The sequence below is a fragment of the Buteo buteo genome, chromosome 21, assembly GCF_964188355.1.
Source record: "Buteo buteo chromosome 21, bButBut1.hap1.1, whole genome shotgun sequence".
Lineage (NCBI taxonomy): Eukaryota > Metazoa > Chordata > Aves > Accipitriformes > Accipitridae > Buteo > Buteo buteo.
The window spans coordinates 21,346,725-21,362,482 of NC_134191.1; the positions used below are offsets into that span (position 1 = coordinate 21,346,725).

Below are 15,758 nucleotides of genomic sequence, written 5' to 3' on the forward strand. Positions count from 1 at the left end.
TCATTATGCTCTTTAACAAAATTCACCTCACGTAATGCAACTTGCCCAGCTCTGTATTTGGGAACCAGAACTACTTCTCTTTGAACCAAGGAAAACCAGTAATCCATTGCCAAGGAAAGGTTCCAGGTACATTCAAATTTTCAACCTCAAGGGCTTTTTCCCCTGGTTCTTGTCTATGTCTCTCATGAACAGTAAGTGGCCCTAGTGCAGTGGTAAAAAGTAAGAGAGGAAAGAAAAATGAGAGAGAGTGCATCTCCCTGCCCCACCCCTTGCATAATTTCTGTGGCCAGTTATTGTGCTTCGATACACAGATGAGAATAGTGGTGTTCCAATAGGTTTGGAGTAAAGCCCACCCTGACATTGTTAGACATGGCATTGTTAGAATAACACACAGGGATAAATATATCCAAGGCCTAGATTCCTGCATTTGGTTGCTTTTAATTTAAAAAAAAAAAATAACCATCACTACTCATTCAAGAGTATTTTTGATGGTTTTGCAAGGCTAATAATAATTTTCAGCTTTTGCAGTGGGACAAGATCACTACACCACACTAAATGAACAATTAGGCAGTTGGCTTCTGCAGGGGAAGAGTTTGTCTAGTCAAGTACACACAGGAATTACTCTAGAACTACAGTCATAGTAGTTCTGCTGCTTTGTAACATCCCATCTGCTTTTACTGCATTTTGTATTCCCCTCCAGTCCCTGCTTTTAGGAGTATTCCTGATGGCAAGGAAGGCTTTCCTAATCCAAAGCTGATCTGCACAATAACAAGTCATTTCTCAGTGCTGTTGACCAATCATGACTGTAAAAGTTTCCTTTAAATACAATTTGTCAGCCTTTTGCCACTTCATTGTTAAAAATCCTTTGAGAATTTCTGCACAGCTTGTTCTGGGATTTTGCAAACAAATTAATATGCAAGTGTATTTTCTACCAACCCACTGAAATGATTTTTAAATTCTTGTATTTTGTGATTGTGGGTGAGAGGGAGCGTGTAATGGAATTTGACACCTGTCAACATGAAGAGAAACTGTAAAATAAAACAGCTTATTTTGTAACTAACTGTGATGGTCCAACAACAATTCATTTTGAATGAATGTATCTCAGAGTTAAAGCATTCAGTTTTAAAGAGCAGCTTGGGCACTACAGTGCTGAGGCAGCACTATCTATTATGGTTTATTTGCTGGTTCCACAAACAAATGTGACGGAGGGAGCTATGCTTTATTTCCAGTTTTTTCCATATAAATTAATGCATATTATAGCAAAGATGTAAGAGGAGAAGGGAATGGTCTGGTCCCTTCACAAAATAGTTACTTTTCTTGGCCCTTACAGAATTCTTGACAGTGACAATTATATTGTCTTACATAAAACTTCAAGGATTTTTTTTCTTTTACTCAATTTAAAAACCCAAACCTGCCAGAACATGCTAGCAGGGAGCCCAAACAAATCCAGCATGTGTGGTAGAGTAATAATCATAAATGGCAGTGAAATGATCCCCTCCATCTAACTGATGTCCTTCTAAAACAATGGGAAAATATAGCTGCAGTTGCTTTCAGTAACATGCCAACTGTGATTTTCTCTCTGTTCTTCAGTGGAAAGACGACCAAAGAACTGTGCTGTGTGCTCATTGTACCTCCGAGCACAGAAGAAAGTATGAGCTGTAACTGACAGGCTGCCACCCTGGCCTTTGCCTGCAAGAACGGATAAGCTCCTTTGTTCAGGCCCAAGGGGGGAAAATCCTGCCCTATCTCATAGAGGATGGCTGCCAGTGGCCCACCCAGTCACAGTAGGAGGGATGTTGGCCTCAGCATCTCTTCTGCCCATTGCTCTGGTCTTGTAATGCGGAAAGAAAACCAAGACAGAACAAATCCAGCCAAACCTGATGTTTTCTGATGCGTGAGGAGGAGGATGCATCCCATATTCCTAAACTTTGAATTTAGACTCTTCATGTGGCATAAGCTTCCAAACCAAGACAGTAATAGATTTTTTTTTTCTTAAAATGCAAATTAAAAGCCTGCGAGAGCCCTTTATTTTTTTCCACTTAGCTTTTTGAAAGAGTGGGTACACACAGTAGCAATACAATTGATTGACTTATCTAACAAGGCCACATGCACATGACCTGTGTATATATATTTGGTGGGTGGTGGTGGTAATTTTTTCTCCTAGTGTTTTTAATGTGGGGCTATAGCCCTAAAATGTAACACACATCATCTAATCCCTGTGTTTAGAGGCATTATAAAGCAAAGAGTGACTTAATGTTCAAGCAGATTGATTATGTATATAGATTGTCAATACGCATTTCACAATCATTTATATCTGCATAAATCAAGAAATGCACTTATTGGCTTACCCAGAATGTTTAGGGTTCCTTAGAACTATATAATCCCCCAGCAGTCCTTCTGGAAGGGTTACAATGTCAGGATATTTGCCCTGTGAATAAACAGGTTATAAAAGGGTATAAATTAGGTCAGAAAAATCAGAGTAGACAAGGTGGTTTCTAGCTAGTGCTTTCCAATTGCAGTGGATTTTAATATGCTGCCACTTTTAGCTTGCATTTTTAATAGTTAAATAGTTAAGAGTAACGATACTAATTGTTTAAAATTCTGACATGCTTTTTAAGTTTTGATGGTTTGGTGGTTTTAGTATCATTCATGTGGTATCAAGAGATACTTAAATTTGGTTACCTCGGAGAAAAAAAAAACACAAACAAAACAGTATCGTGCACCTGTACAAACAGGCCTTAGAAGTCCTTATGCAAGACGTAGGAAACCTTGAAAGAATATTTTTTTAACTAAGTTCTGTTAACTTGATTTAATAACACCTTATAATACATCACAGTTTCACAAAAAAACCCCCACCAAACCTCTTACTAGTACACTCTGGTTTGCTACTCCTTTTGAGAAACTGGATCACTGAGTTCCATACAGTACTTTGAAGGCATAAAATAATAAAGGCAATGAGATACCAAAATAACCACTATTAACAAAATATAATGGCACAATGGAAAAAGATAAAGCATAAAACTACTGACTACTATTAAAATTCCATGTTACTGGGAATTAGAGCTATTCTCAGTTACTACAGTGTGCAAAGATTGATCATCAATTCCATTACTTTGTTAGTGCATCTAATATTTTAGTCTTCAATGTGTGTATCTTGAATTACCTAAGACACATAACTTTTGCTATAACTACTTTAAAAGCACATAAAAGAAATGCAGAATAGTAGCTATGTATGGATTCTTTAAATTTAAATTTAAAATTCATTTAAAATTCTTTAAATACTGTATGCAGTATGTAAGGTGACAGGTTACTCAGTGGGAAGAGATGCATATACATCAAAATAGTGAGAAAGAACACAAATTACGGCATCCTGCAGGGACATGCTATTGCAAAAGAAAACAGAACTTAGACACAGCCTGTTATCCTGAAGATTTCAACATTGTTACTTGCTTGTACTGTCTGATGTACTGGATACAAAGCTGTGTTCCAAGACTTGCAGTTTATAAAGTGTGAAAAATCTGTCAGCCTAAATCATTCTACTGCGCTCACAGGGCAAGTGGTATGTCTTACGGAAAAGGAGCAGGAGAGCTCGTCTTTGAAAAGCACTGGAGAAAATGAGTTCGGTTTTATAGGATTACGCCTCATCTGGCAGACTGAAATTGCTACCAGATGTGACCTTGCTCTGGTTTAGGAATTTATGACAAACTGAAGGGGGTTTGTGCAGAACGCCAAGTGACATAAAACACATGGAATTTGCCAGTTTTAATTTCTACAAAGTATCTAGTACTGTATTTACCATGGGGATAAAGGCCACGATCTATCCTGGGAACAAAGACACATAAGGGGCCACAAAGTGCACAGTAGTTACAGCATGAAAACGTGGCTGCTCTAAGGTCACTTGCCTAGCAGAACAGTGATCTTTTTTCAGCTTTACTCCCTGTGGAATTATGCTCGTCTGATGACAACATAAACCAAGTTTTTTTGGCTTTCCTTCTCAATAACCCATATCTTTGATATTCATTATGTGCCTTCATTGGTCTGATATCACAGGACTTGGAAAATCTAGCCATCTCATGCTCCAGGTTGCAAATCCTAGAAATTTAGGATTAACTTGTATCTGGTGAACTCAAGAGCTGAGTTCCTCGTTTACAAGAGAACCCAAGTATACCATAGCTAAACACTGAGTCATGTTTTATCTTCATCCACCCATCCTGAGGCCTCTGGGAATCACAAGAGAAAAGAGATCAGAGGAACTAGATAAGAGTTCCAATTTTCAAACCGCTGTAAAATGCACCCATGACTTGTTTGGGAGTTCCTGTGTAGCTGCCATAATCACAATGCGTTTACCCCCATGGTATTTTAGTGGGTGGTATTTTATGTTGTACAGAAACCAGAGGTATCTCAAGGAAATCTCAAAGCGTGTAATTTTCAGTTGTCTAAAAGCTTCCTTGTACCTGGGGGGGAGTGCATTGGTGAGTTCTGCACACAGGAAGCAGTTATTCTGGGCCCTAAATGCCAGGGGTTTGGCAATCCATCTGAATGCTGTGAGAATCTGATTTTGCATGAAATTCACAGGATTTGGGATAAAGTCCAGCTTCTTAGCAAGAAAGATCACATCTTAGCAATCCACAAAACACACAAAAAGCCAAAACACAAATACCTACATCTCTCTTCAGGCATATTACATGCTAAAATTGAAGTCATGACAGTAGCATGAAGCAGTACCTCGCCTAGAGCCAGGGAGGAGGTGTCTGCCCGTCTCACCGAAGGGGGACTCCTTGGAGCGATGGTGCTGCAGAAGCAGGAAGTAAAACTACCGCACCCAGGATTAAGCAAGCAATGCTAAACACTGACAATTTAGGGAGTAAAACCCAGGAAATGCAGTCACACAATCTACCTTTCAGGTTCCACATATCGAATGTAATGTCTATATCCCACAGGTAAAATGTGGGGTCTGGCACGTAAACAAAAAAACAGGCACACAGTATGCACAAGCTGCAATAGTCCCGACAGAACTACAATTCCAGATACTTTGTGGGTACAAGATTATCACCTCATATTCTCTGCCGTGCAACTTTGCTATGTTTTCCCCAGGGAAAAGAAAAGCCGAGGAATGAGCAGGGTAACAGAATGACCCAACCCACTGAGAGGTCTCCTGGGGGAGTCTGTAACTCCTATGGGATTTTGTAAAGTGGACACTGGGCAACTGAAAGATAGCACATCAAGTAGTGCGACACCAGATGGGAAAGATCAGCTACAACTGCATTAAGCAAAACCTGACTTTAATAAAGAAATATCTTTCCTCAGATGACTTTTAAATGTCAGTTTATGATCAAAACCAAAAGCCCATGCTATTATTACTTCTGGACGGAAATTGTTTTTCCAGCTCCTTCAGGAGTCCAAGCAGGGAATCTTATGGGAACTTTTGTCTGAAACAGAAATAGTCTCAAATCACAAAGGGACGACCATCATGATGGAATACACAGTCTTCCCTTTCTCCCATGACAGAGTTTACACATACACACACACACACAGAGCCATCCTAGTGAACACACTTGGAGTATCTATTTTTTAAACAAAATCTATTATTCTTCAGCTGTTGAAAATTGCATTGCAATTTTCTGCATACTAAAACTCTTCTAAGGAAGATGTTTTAAGTTATTCAGCTTAAGAGCCATAACTAAGAATGCAGAGCAAAATTGGCAAGGCAGAAGCTATACTAAAAGCAGAAAAATTTGCTTCTAAACCCACTTACGAAGAAAATACGCTACTCTGCTCTTAGATGGAACAATAAATAGTTCACAATCACTCATTACTAATTTTGAACTTGACATTATGCAAGAAGGACTGTATATAAAAGAGTGCTAAGCAAGTCATGCTGCTATGAGTCCCTCCACAGGTGTAAGCTACTTCTAAACTTACCGAAGATGCTATGTTTAGGCTCTGATTGGGGGTGATTTATATGTATGTTTTGTTCAGCTACAGCCATAGTATCACCCACTGCAGTCACACATATGGTGGTGGCATCAAGGCCTTAAATAACAACATCAACGTAACTTCAGGAATGCACATTGCTAAAATATTTGGTGCTAAGTTCACCAAGAACTCTTATCCTCATGTCACAAACTATGTTAATCTGTCATAAACTGAATGTTGTGCATACATTTTCAATCAATTATCTTTCTAGAAATGTAATTTAAGTTGCTTTGATGAGTTTCATTTTTAGCTACTGAACAATACATTTGTTAATGCATTTCAATTAACTAAAATATTTTATCCTGTCAGACAGCTGTCACCAACATGAAAATATAACAAGGATTTATACTTTCCTGTATTTTTAAAGCACGGTGGCAAGCCCTAAGTCAATGAAAAATTTCTCAAGAAATCTAACTTTTCTGGTACCAACATGCACCTCAGACTTCAACAGATAAGACAAAACAGCCTGCCAATACAATGTGGTTAAGAAATGAGGAATACTGTATCTAAAAAGAAATGCATCCCATTTTTTGTTCTTTCCTTCCTCTCCACTGCTTGATTGGGTAAGAGCAGCACTGCATAAATTGATCTACACTCAAAATCTGAATACAAGGATGAAAGAAAAACCTGTAATGTGGGCAGAAGAAGATATACAAGATAGCCATGGTTTTGAGAAGGATTTTGTCTCAAAGTTGCATTTTCTTGAGACTTCTTTTGAACTGAATATCAACTGGAAAAGTCTGAAACCTTTAGAATACGCAGGGAGAAGGGGAACCCATTGCCTGCAGATGCCGCAACTTTGTTGCATGCTAAAGTTGATGTTCTTTACGCAGAAGTTTTTGCCGTACAATGGCAGTGTTTGCATATTTTTAATAGAATACTGTAAACACTACCAGTGTCATTAAATATTATGCTCAAAGCCTGAAAGGTCTGAAATTTGACTATGGTTAGTGCCATATCACAACATTCAGTAAAACACTCCTGGTCTGATGAACTGGAACTATTGAGTCAGAAAGACAAGGGGAAAATTCCTACAGAAAGACCTTTTGGTTTTAACATGTTACATGTTAGATTACATTTCACCTCAAGTTTCATTTAAAGGAGCTTTTAAAAAGTATATAAAGAAAAAACATGGTAATTACAATTTAAATGTATGAGCATAATCAGCAAATCTACAGTATGTCTCCTTAGCAATTTGTTTAGTATCCACCAAACAGAAAGCATTAGATAAATAGGAGGAATACAAATTCCTAGCTGTTTTTACAAAGAAACCCATTGTTATGACCGCTACACTTACTTAAATGATTCCAGAATTATAAAGACAATGTCAACTGTTGGCAAACCGAGCACACTCCACTGCTTTAAATCTGGCCAAATAAACAAACACCTGCCCATTAAATAACTACCCAACACCAACATAAATTATTAAGTTATTGTTAAATTCACTAGCTTTGTCTGTCAAGATTTGTTCTTGTATATGTAAAACTGATGCAAGTGTAAAGTGACTGAATTTCCGCTTATTTTTCAGAAGTGTCAGTTGCACAGGTAAAATATAGACTCTTAAAATCTTACAAGCTGACATGTTTAAATCTTTGTTTCTTCAGCAGCTTAATACTGGAAACAAAGGTCTTTTGGAGCTCCTGGGGTATTTGTAAGGCTTAAACATTCATATTTTGAAGGAAAAAACCACTTCATCCCATGCACCTATTTTTTGGTTGAAAATGAAAGTATTCTTTATATGTCATTTCATATCCTCTTTGGTATCTTTCTGTGGAAACAAATTCTGTATTATCTAAAATCTGTATTTGGTACATAAAGTATTGATTACATTACACTTCAACTTTTACACATGGACTTTTGCTTTAAGGTATGTAATGAGCCAATGGGACAAGAATTAGAAGATGCAGTGAATCCTCAATCCGCTGGTTTTCCCTTGTACAGCCATTTACTGTGCGTACGTACATACATGACAACATATCCACAGTTTTAAACTATTTTTGTAAGTTTTTGTTTTTTTCTTTAAATGAATTCCACTACAGCAATAGAAGAACATTTAGAAAGCGATTTATCCAGAGTTACACCATTATTATCTACTGATATTTGGAGCAATGCTGTGGCTATTCCCTAACTCAGAGCAATGCAGAACTGGGATCTCACTAAAAGTCAGTATTTTTTTTATTTTAGTTTCTAGAGCAAGGAATTTAATCAGCAACCCAGTTATGGAAGTATCTCATAATAGCATACTAGTGTCCCCACTCCTTGCTTGATCTGTCTCTGTCCATTGTATAAGTTTGTGATAGATCTTCATAAAATCATAGAATCATTTAGGTTGGAAAAGACCCTTAAGATCATTGAGTCCAACCGTAAACCTAACACTGCCAAGTCCACCACTAAACCATGTCCCTAAGTGCCATAGAACTGTGCAATTAGAGTAAGAAATGCAATACCTAATTGCTGAGGTAGCATTCCACAAATAATTTGAATACCTAGGTTCAAGAAAAAAACCCCTCATTATAAGTTCCCTCTATACTAAAACATATGGAACATTAGAAACACTTAATGTAACACAAAATATTTCTGTATTTCTCAAACGGTAGCTACCACTGCACAAACCCCCCTTGAACATCTCCACCTTCTGCACTCTAGTATAATTTTACAGTAATTCCACAAGATGCAAATCTCCATTTATTGCCTCTCCTCATGCAGAGATCTATTCATACTTAAAATGTTAAAGATGTTTTAAAAAACTAATAATGCTGTATAAATTCTATTCACTTTTATACTTAGCTTTAAAGAAAAAGTATGGCTGATTGCAATATCTGTTGGTTTAACAACACTGATGTTTTGGGGAGGGCTGTGCGTGCTTAAATAATATTTTCCTGTTGGCCATTTGGTCATAATGAGAGTCAGACTTGAGTAACAGACATAGAAACATGAGGAAACCTAGCATCGACACAGCCCTACTTGACCAGATTTTTTAATTTTTTTTTTTTAGGACTAAACCCAAATATCCATGCTAGGAAACAGGTATTGCTGAAGCCTCAGCACCAAATGAAGTTCTCTGTCCAAACCAACATGTTCTAAGGGCAAGATGCTCAAGTAAGGTGTACTATTAGCTTCTGCATCACCCACTTCATATGGCTTTGTGAAGACAAACAAAGACAGTTTGGTTTGTGCCTGAAAGAGAACAATGTTGTAACCTAAGGTTAATGATTTAAATTAGAACAAAATATGGTAATCTTTTCAGGAAACAGACAGTGCATTTAACTAAACCTCAGTTAAAGCATAAAACTACAAACATTATTAGCACATCAGAGGTCAACTTTCATCAGATCACCAGCATATGCTTAGGAAGATGGCAGCATGCTTTTATTTTGGATAAGCATAAATATCAATTTGAAAAAACTAGGATTTGTAATAAATCTTAGCTGTGAAAATAAGCTGTTATATCTACTGCTGCAGGAGAAAAACTTTGACAAAACCTGTTTTTAAACAATAAAATATGAATTATAGAATTATAAGAGAAACATTTTATAAATGTGCTCTTGCATGCCTTTTTTTTTTTAATGTCTACACTGAAAACTGCCTAAAATGCTTTGCAAGGGCTAGAATTATAATATTGTCAAGTATTCAAAGACTGGCACATTGGATGTTTAAAACAAAGGATCTCAAAAGTCACCATGAAGTTTCTCATTTTGGGCAATTAAAGGAACTGAAACCAAGAAAAGATAAAGCACTTTTCCCCTTCAACTAAATTACACGGTATAAAAACACTGTATTTGCAAAATGGATTTATGAAACTTCACCACTCGTAATTATGTCTCAGAATAAACACATCTTCCATCTTCCCATCTAAGTAAATATATTACTCAAGTAAAACAGTCCTGTTGGTTATCCTTGTTATGGAAATTACACAAAACTACAAGTGTGATTAGAACCAAAGAACAAGTATACAAAAAGAAATGCGTAATGAAAAAGTAGTTTTGTTTATGTGGCAGTCATACTACATCTCACACACTGCTCAGTTCCTATCTTTTAAAACTAAAAGCACAAGCGATACTACCAACATGTGTGTTTTCCTTTTAGTAGAGGAAAGTAGCGAAAAGGAGAATTTTGGGGGCAGACTTGAGGAAAAACAGTATGAATGCCAACCTGGACAGGGGAAATCTTTGCAGAAATTGTTTACCAAAATTTCCTTACAAGCTCAGGATATGCCTGGTTTCCTCCAGTAGTATACATACAGCTGGCTACTTGAATGAAAATTGCTCTGCATGCACCTAGTTTCAGACCTGTATTTTTTAGCAGACCAGAACTGTAACTCAAGAGTTATAGATCACTTTGCTAAGATTCAATCTTACAAATACCTCTTAAGGTTAAGTCAATGCTTTACGCTAGTACCTGAAACCAGCTGGGAGGAAGTCTTACTCACTGCCAGCCCAAAACCCGTGTAGCATTAGTAAATTGCCAATGAAGTTTCTTTGCTTTGTTCTTTTTTCCTTTTTATCCTCCAGTTGATTACAGCTTCTCTTTTTTTGGCCCCTACTCTATTTCCATTTGCCATTTATTTTCCTTCTTTCACATTTCCATAACATTACTTTTCATGCTTGAGTCAACCATGATTCTACAGTACATGATTCAGTTTGTCACTATTCGCTATGTGACTATTAATTTACCATGCTATTTGTATTTTCATAACGGGATCAAGGCTGTATGTCTACAGAAGAGCTAAATCAGCACTATGCAGGCCCAAGTACACATACTACTGTGTCTCTTACAAAGCATTTCCTTTCAGTATCACTTTGTCATATGGTAACCGTATGTTTATCTGCAACTTAATTACAGCTGACTGGGAATAAATTAAATACATACTAGAGGTTTATTTTTAAAATGTGAGGAAAAATAGAATTAAATGAAAATTAAACCTTGGAAAGAAAAGGAAGAAGTACATAATAAACACTTAGTGGGGACAGGAGTTGCAGATGTTTTTTCTTTACTTTTTTTTCGTACTGGGGAAGAGATGAGTCTTCTCTCCATTATTTCTTTAAAACTGTCGAGGCAAAAGATTTCCACTAGTTTATGAAAAATTATACTCCTGCCCAATGATGTGTGCACATTTACAAACCAATGTTTCTAAAAGCAACAGCACCAAGGTGCTTTATTCTATGTTTGTTTCTATAGTAAATAGACGTATTGGAAATTAGAATACACTTCTCCAGAACAGCTGAAAAGACTTGCAGGCTTGCTCGCTTTGCCTTCAGAGACTTCATATTTGCCCACTGGACACCCTGGACCACACCTAGGTTCCAAAATTATCTTCACCTATTAATGCTGCTCTCTTGGACACAGAGAATGGCAAACCTGAAGATTACAGTGAGCCATGGGCAAGAGGCTAGAAAGGAGCCCAGAAACCAAGAATGCTTTTGCTGCTACCAGATCAACTTCAGTACAATCCTGTGAGATGCATCATCTGGAACTGACTGCCTGGATGTTGCATGGCTCACAAAAGCCTGTCCTCCTCCTGGAAACAAGTCTACCAGACTTATTAATCAGTGTAAGAATAAATACAGAACAAGCTTGCCATCTGCTACTCAGGGACAGCACATTCCCCATCGTTTACTCCTGTATCAGATATTATTGATTATCCACTTAAACTGAAGAATCATATCCTCTGAATTAGCTCTGGCTTTCTCTTTGCCTTTTTAAGTTTAAATAACCCCATTTTTCTAAAATTAAATTTTAGGGTTTACTTGTTATTTTATTTAACTTTTAAAATACACTGTCTTAATACTAAGATGGCTGTAGAGCCATCCTCTGCATAGTTGTCTGCACAGCTCCAAGTCCAGGACTTACTAATTGATTTGTTTTTTTGCGGGAGAGCATTAACACTGCACCTAGGCACTTCTGTCAGTGGAAACCCACAGTAAACCAGTAGAGCTCAGTAGTTTTGTTCTTCCTCCACACGTTTACTGACATACTAGTTTTCATTGTATTTTATTTTGAAACCCCTACTCTACCTCTGCAGTTAAGTATATATAATTAAACAATTCTTGATTATAAACTTAATATAAGGCACAGCGTGGAAAACAGCAGGTATGTCTAATCTAGCAAAAGAGATACTAAGCAGTCAAGGACAGTACAGAGACACAAAAAAAGGAAAAAAAGATGCCACGTTACAGAACAGCATGAAGAATCAACAATTTGGGAAGAAATAACCGTGAGCAAATTTTTCAATAATCTGAAGGAAGTAGACTAGAAGAAAGGCACTTTTAGGAGGGAAATTAAGCTAAGTTTGTGTTTTCTTCCATTACAACAGAAGCAAGTTACTTTATAAGATCTTTAAATATTCTTCTGTATAGAAGATGCTGCAAGATTCTCTCTAAGCCTTTTTGTTGGCTTAATAAAAGGGTCCAGGACTCCATAAAGCAACTTGGATTTGAAATACCACAGCAAAGTTGATAATCAAGTGTGACCCAACTTGCTTTTGTACAGTTTACATTACCAAACTTGTCCAGACAGCAGATTTTAAACATAATATAAATAAAAGCATCTGAATTTAGTTAATGACTTGGCTCTGAAGCTGTGTTAGTTTTTTTCCAGGCACCCTGATTCATTTAAAAAAAAAAACAAAAACAAAACCAAAAAAACCAAACCACAACCCAAAAACCATAGGACACAACAAAGAAAATCTAGTTCGTCTAAATAAGGTCCACGCTAGGCATTTACTTTTTTAAAGGCATGACTAAAAAAGTTTTTAGACAAGGTATTCAGCTTATGTTCATCATTTATTCTTGTGGTCATTTCATCTTGACCATGGATCAGGTAGAAGACAAAAGTGCACAATTAAGGACATGAGTCAGTCAACTACTGTTAATGAATAAAACTCCATTAATTTCTACAATTAAAAAAAACAGCTTCCCACTGGTGCAGTAACTGGAGTTCTTTGAGATATGTTATCCCTATAAAGATCATGTCCCTGCCTCAGATGAGAGAATTTTTCCCTTGACTTTATTAGCCAGTGTGTCAGTTCACGTGGCCAGCCAGTAATTACGATAAATACAATATACTCAAAATACATATTACCAATTGTTATGTGGCATGAAGTTATTTTTAATAAGTTTCATCTGCCTCCAAGATGTTTTTTTACTATAGACTCTGCAGAGAGAAACTCAAAGCAAGAAGGATGGCACACAGTAGAGGACAGAATAAAATAATCTAATAAACTTCAGTTATTATTACTTATTAACACTGACTGCCAATTAATAGACCAGATATAGAAAAGGTATTTGGGGTCTTGTTCAAATAAAGCTTAGAGAACTGAAAGAGTCTGAAGAGTTATATGCTTCTATGTGGGCAAACATTTATTTTACCTGGTAAAGACACGTGTGTCCATAGACCCAACTGGAACATCTAAAATACCAGTTTTCATTTCTCACCAAGAGATATAAACTGTTTAAGAGGTCAATCTCTTGTCACTTAGAGCAAACTGTCCAACAGCAGAGAGAGTTTTGGTCAATTAAGTAGCCGTCAAATCTGCTTGTACTATCATGTTGATATCTTAAGAAAATAGTAGCTGTACCGTAATCTTTACTGGACATCAGCAACAAAGGTGCAATCCTGTGTTTGCACAAAAGTAAACAAAAAACTTCTTGCATGACTTGCACTCAAGAGTAAAGATATGCTCCCTGTTTAGTTCCATCCAGATTTGATATCAGTGGATGAATGACAATGTCCACAGCATAATTCCCCACTGTATGTCATACAATAATATTAATTTATCTAGCTACAATAAGGACCAGGTTTTCCTTAAACATATGCAGATATGTATGTAAAAAAAAATTCTCTTATAAATCAGTGCTTATTTTCACAAATAGCATTGTATTATTATTATTATTATTATTCCTGAGCATCAGAAAAAGGTTTAACATCTGCATTAGGTGAAAAGTGAAGCTTTCTATAAAACCCTGTGCTGTAGATACATTAAAATCTTTGGCATAAAATGTCCTCTTTTACTCGTTCTACAAAGCATTACATTTAGGACAGTCTCAACAAAAATTTGCTGGTTATTAAGGCTTATCAGTTGCCTCAAATATTCTGCTTATGTGAAAATAAATATTAACATGAAACGTAACACGCCTGTTGCTATCAACAAGAGAAGGAGCCAGTCCAGCTGAAAAGACCCTGAAAGCTTTAAACCCACTGAATTCCTTTCATGTAATACCCAAATATAGTTCTTCAAATCTGGCTGTCAAAAGCATGACATTTCAGTTTATCAAACACCTTCTTAGTATAAACAAAAGTGACACAAGAAATGCTCTTGAGAAGACCCAAGCATCTGCAAGAAGACATTTATAGTACACAAAAACATTTTACGATTTATAATGATTGTACATGTAAGAGTGTAAAGTTGTCAATCCACTGATAAATAATAGGCTCACAAAAGTGGTCAAGTGTCCTCAGACTTTGATTTACTAAATTACTTCAATAAGAAAGCAGCAAAACCCCAAATAACAAAACAGAAAAAAATAGGAACTATCATTACACAGAAAAACTGTAACACTATTCACTCTGCAATTTTGTAGTATACTTCAGACCAAGTCTCTCAGAACAAGGATGATTTTGAGTCAAATATTTGTATACTGCCAAGTGCAAAAGAATTTAGGGCAGTGATGAGAATTCTTTAGTGTATCCACTAGGAGAAATCACATGCAGTTGCCAGGCAAAAAACATTCTTATGCTCCACCTTATTTGGTTTTTAAATGCCAAAGTTGCAGTCACCAAGAATGTACGGTGATGTGTGTATATAAATATTTGTTTTATTGCTAGGTACTGCTACAATACAAAGAAGTAATAATAATACTAACACTAACTGTCAGTGTAATTCATTCACTTTCAATGTAACCCTGAGGCATTTTTTTATTTGAATTTAAATGGCGGGCATTGCAGAAACATTTCAAACAACTGTTGGTAACAATAAATTTTGTTCATATAGAAGTCCAGTTGAAAGAAAATTAGCTAATGTTACAGCTTAACTGCCTCTTTTTTCTTCTTCAGCTTTTCAAACAATCGGTTTAATTCTCTTGTGTTTTTAAAGCTCTAGGGAAGTAAAGTAACACAAACATTCATGCATATAAACCTAGCGTATGTTTAAAGCTTTCCTTTTTGCAGTTGTATCCTAACAAGAAGATTAGTCCTAACTCAACAACATAAAGCTGTAGAATAACGCACGTTTGCAGTGTGGATACTGGAGCACCAGCCTTTGCCACAATGTGCTTTTACACTGTTGGATTTGAGGAAGCACAAGAAGGCTTCAAGCCTTCTAGTCCCTGTCTGCACGTATCCCAAATTCCTCCGCAAACTCTCCCCACAGCTACCAACTGTTTTCCACACAAACCAATGGCAAAATGCCACTGTTTGGCCTGAGCTACTGGCAACTCCAGATGGAATGATCATGGATCTAGATTGTGGAATGACTTCAGGACTATTGGAATTCAGCATGCTTTGCAAAAGGACTAAGTTAGTAATGCATGGCATATAGCAACACATTGCTTTGATTCAAAATGGCATGCTCAGCAATTCCACAATCATTTGGGTTGTTAGTAAAGTCAGTTTAGGAAGGTAAAACTGATGTTGGTGGTATTGCTCTTTTTTCTCTAGTATTAACAGCTCAGTGAAAGGGGCATGTCCTTCAGGCTTTGACCTGATGGCCTACACAGATGAACTGCTAATGGCATAAGCATATGATTGATCACTAATTCTATTAATTAATGCCATAGACTAACTGG

The 15,758-nt window shown here is 36.7% G+C and overlaps 1 protein-coding gene across 3 annotated transcripts in view; it reads right to left on the reverse strand.

The window, feature by feature from the left end:
* The window catches only part of CENPP (centromere protein P), a 153,832-nt gene that overhangs the window by 1,207 nt on the left and 136,867 nt on the right, over positions 1–15,758 (reverse strand). For all 3 annotated transcript variants that reach the window (XR_012653817.1, XM_075052768.1, XM_075052769.1), the window contains exon 8: positions 2,349–2,428. Coding sequence is in view for 2 of the 3 variants with exons in the window: in XM_075052768.1 (XP_074908869.1) it covers positions 2,349–2,428 (80 nt within the window). In the remaining variant the exon portion in view is untranslated. The remainder of the gene's footprint in view (positions 1–2,348; positions 2,429–15,758) is intronic.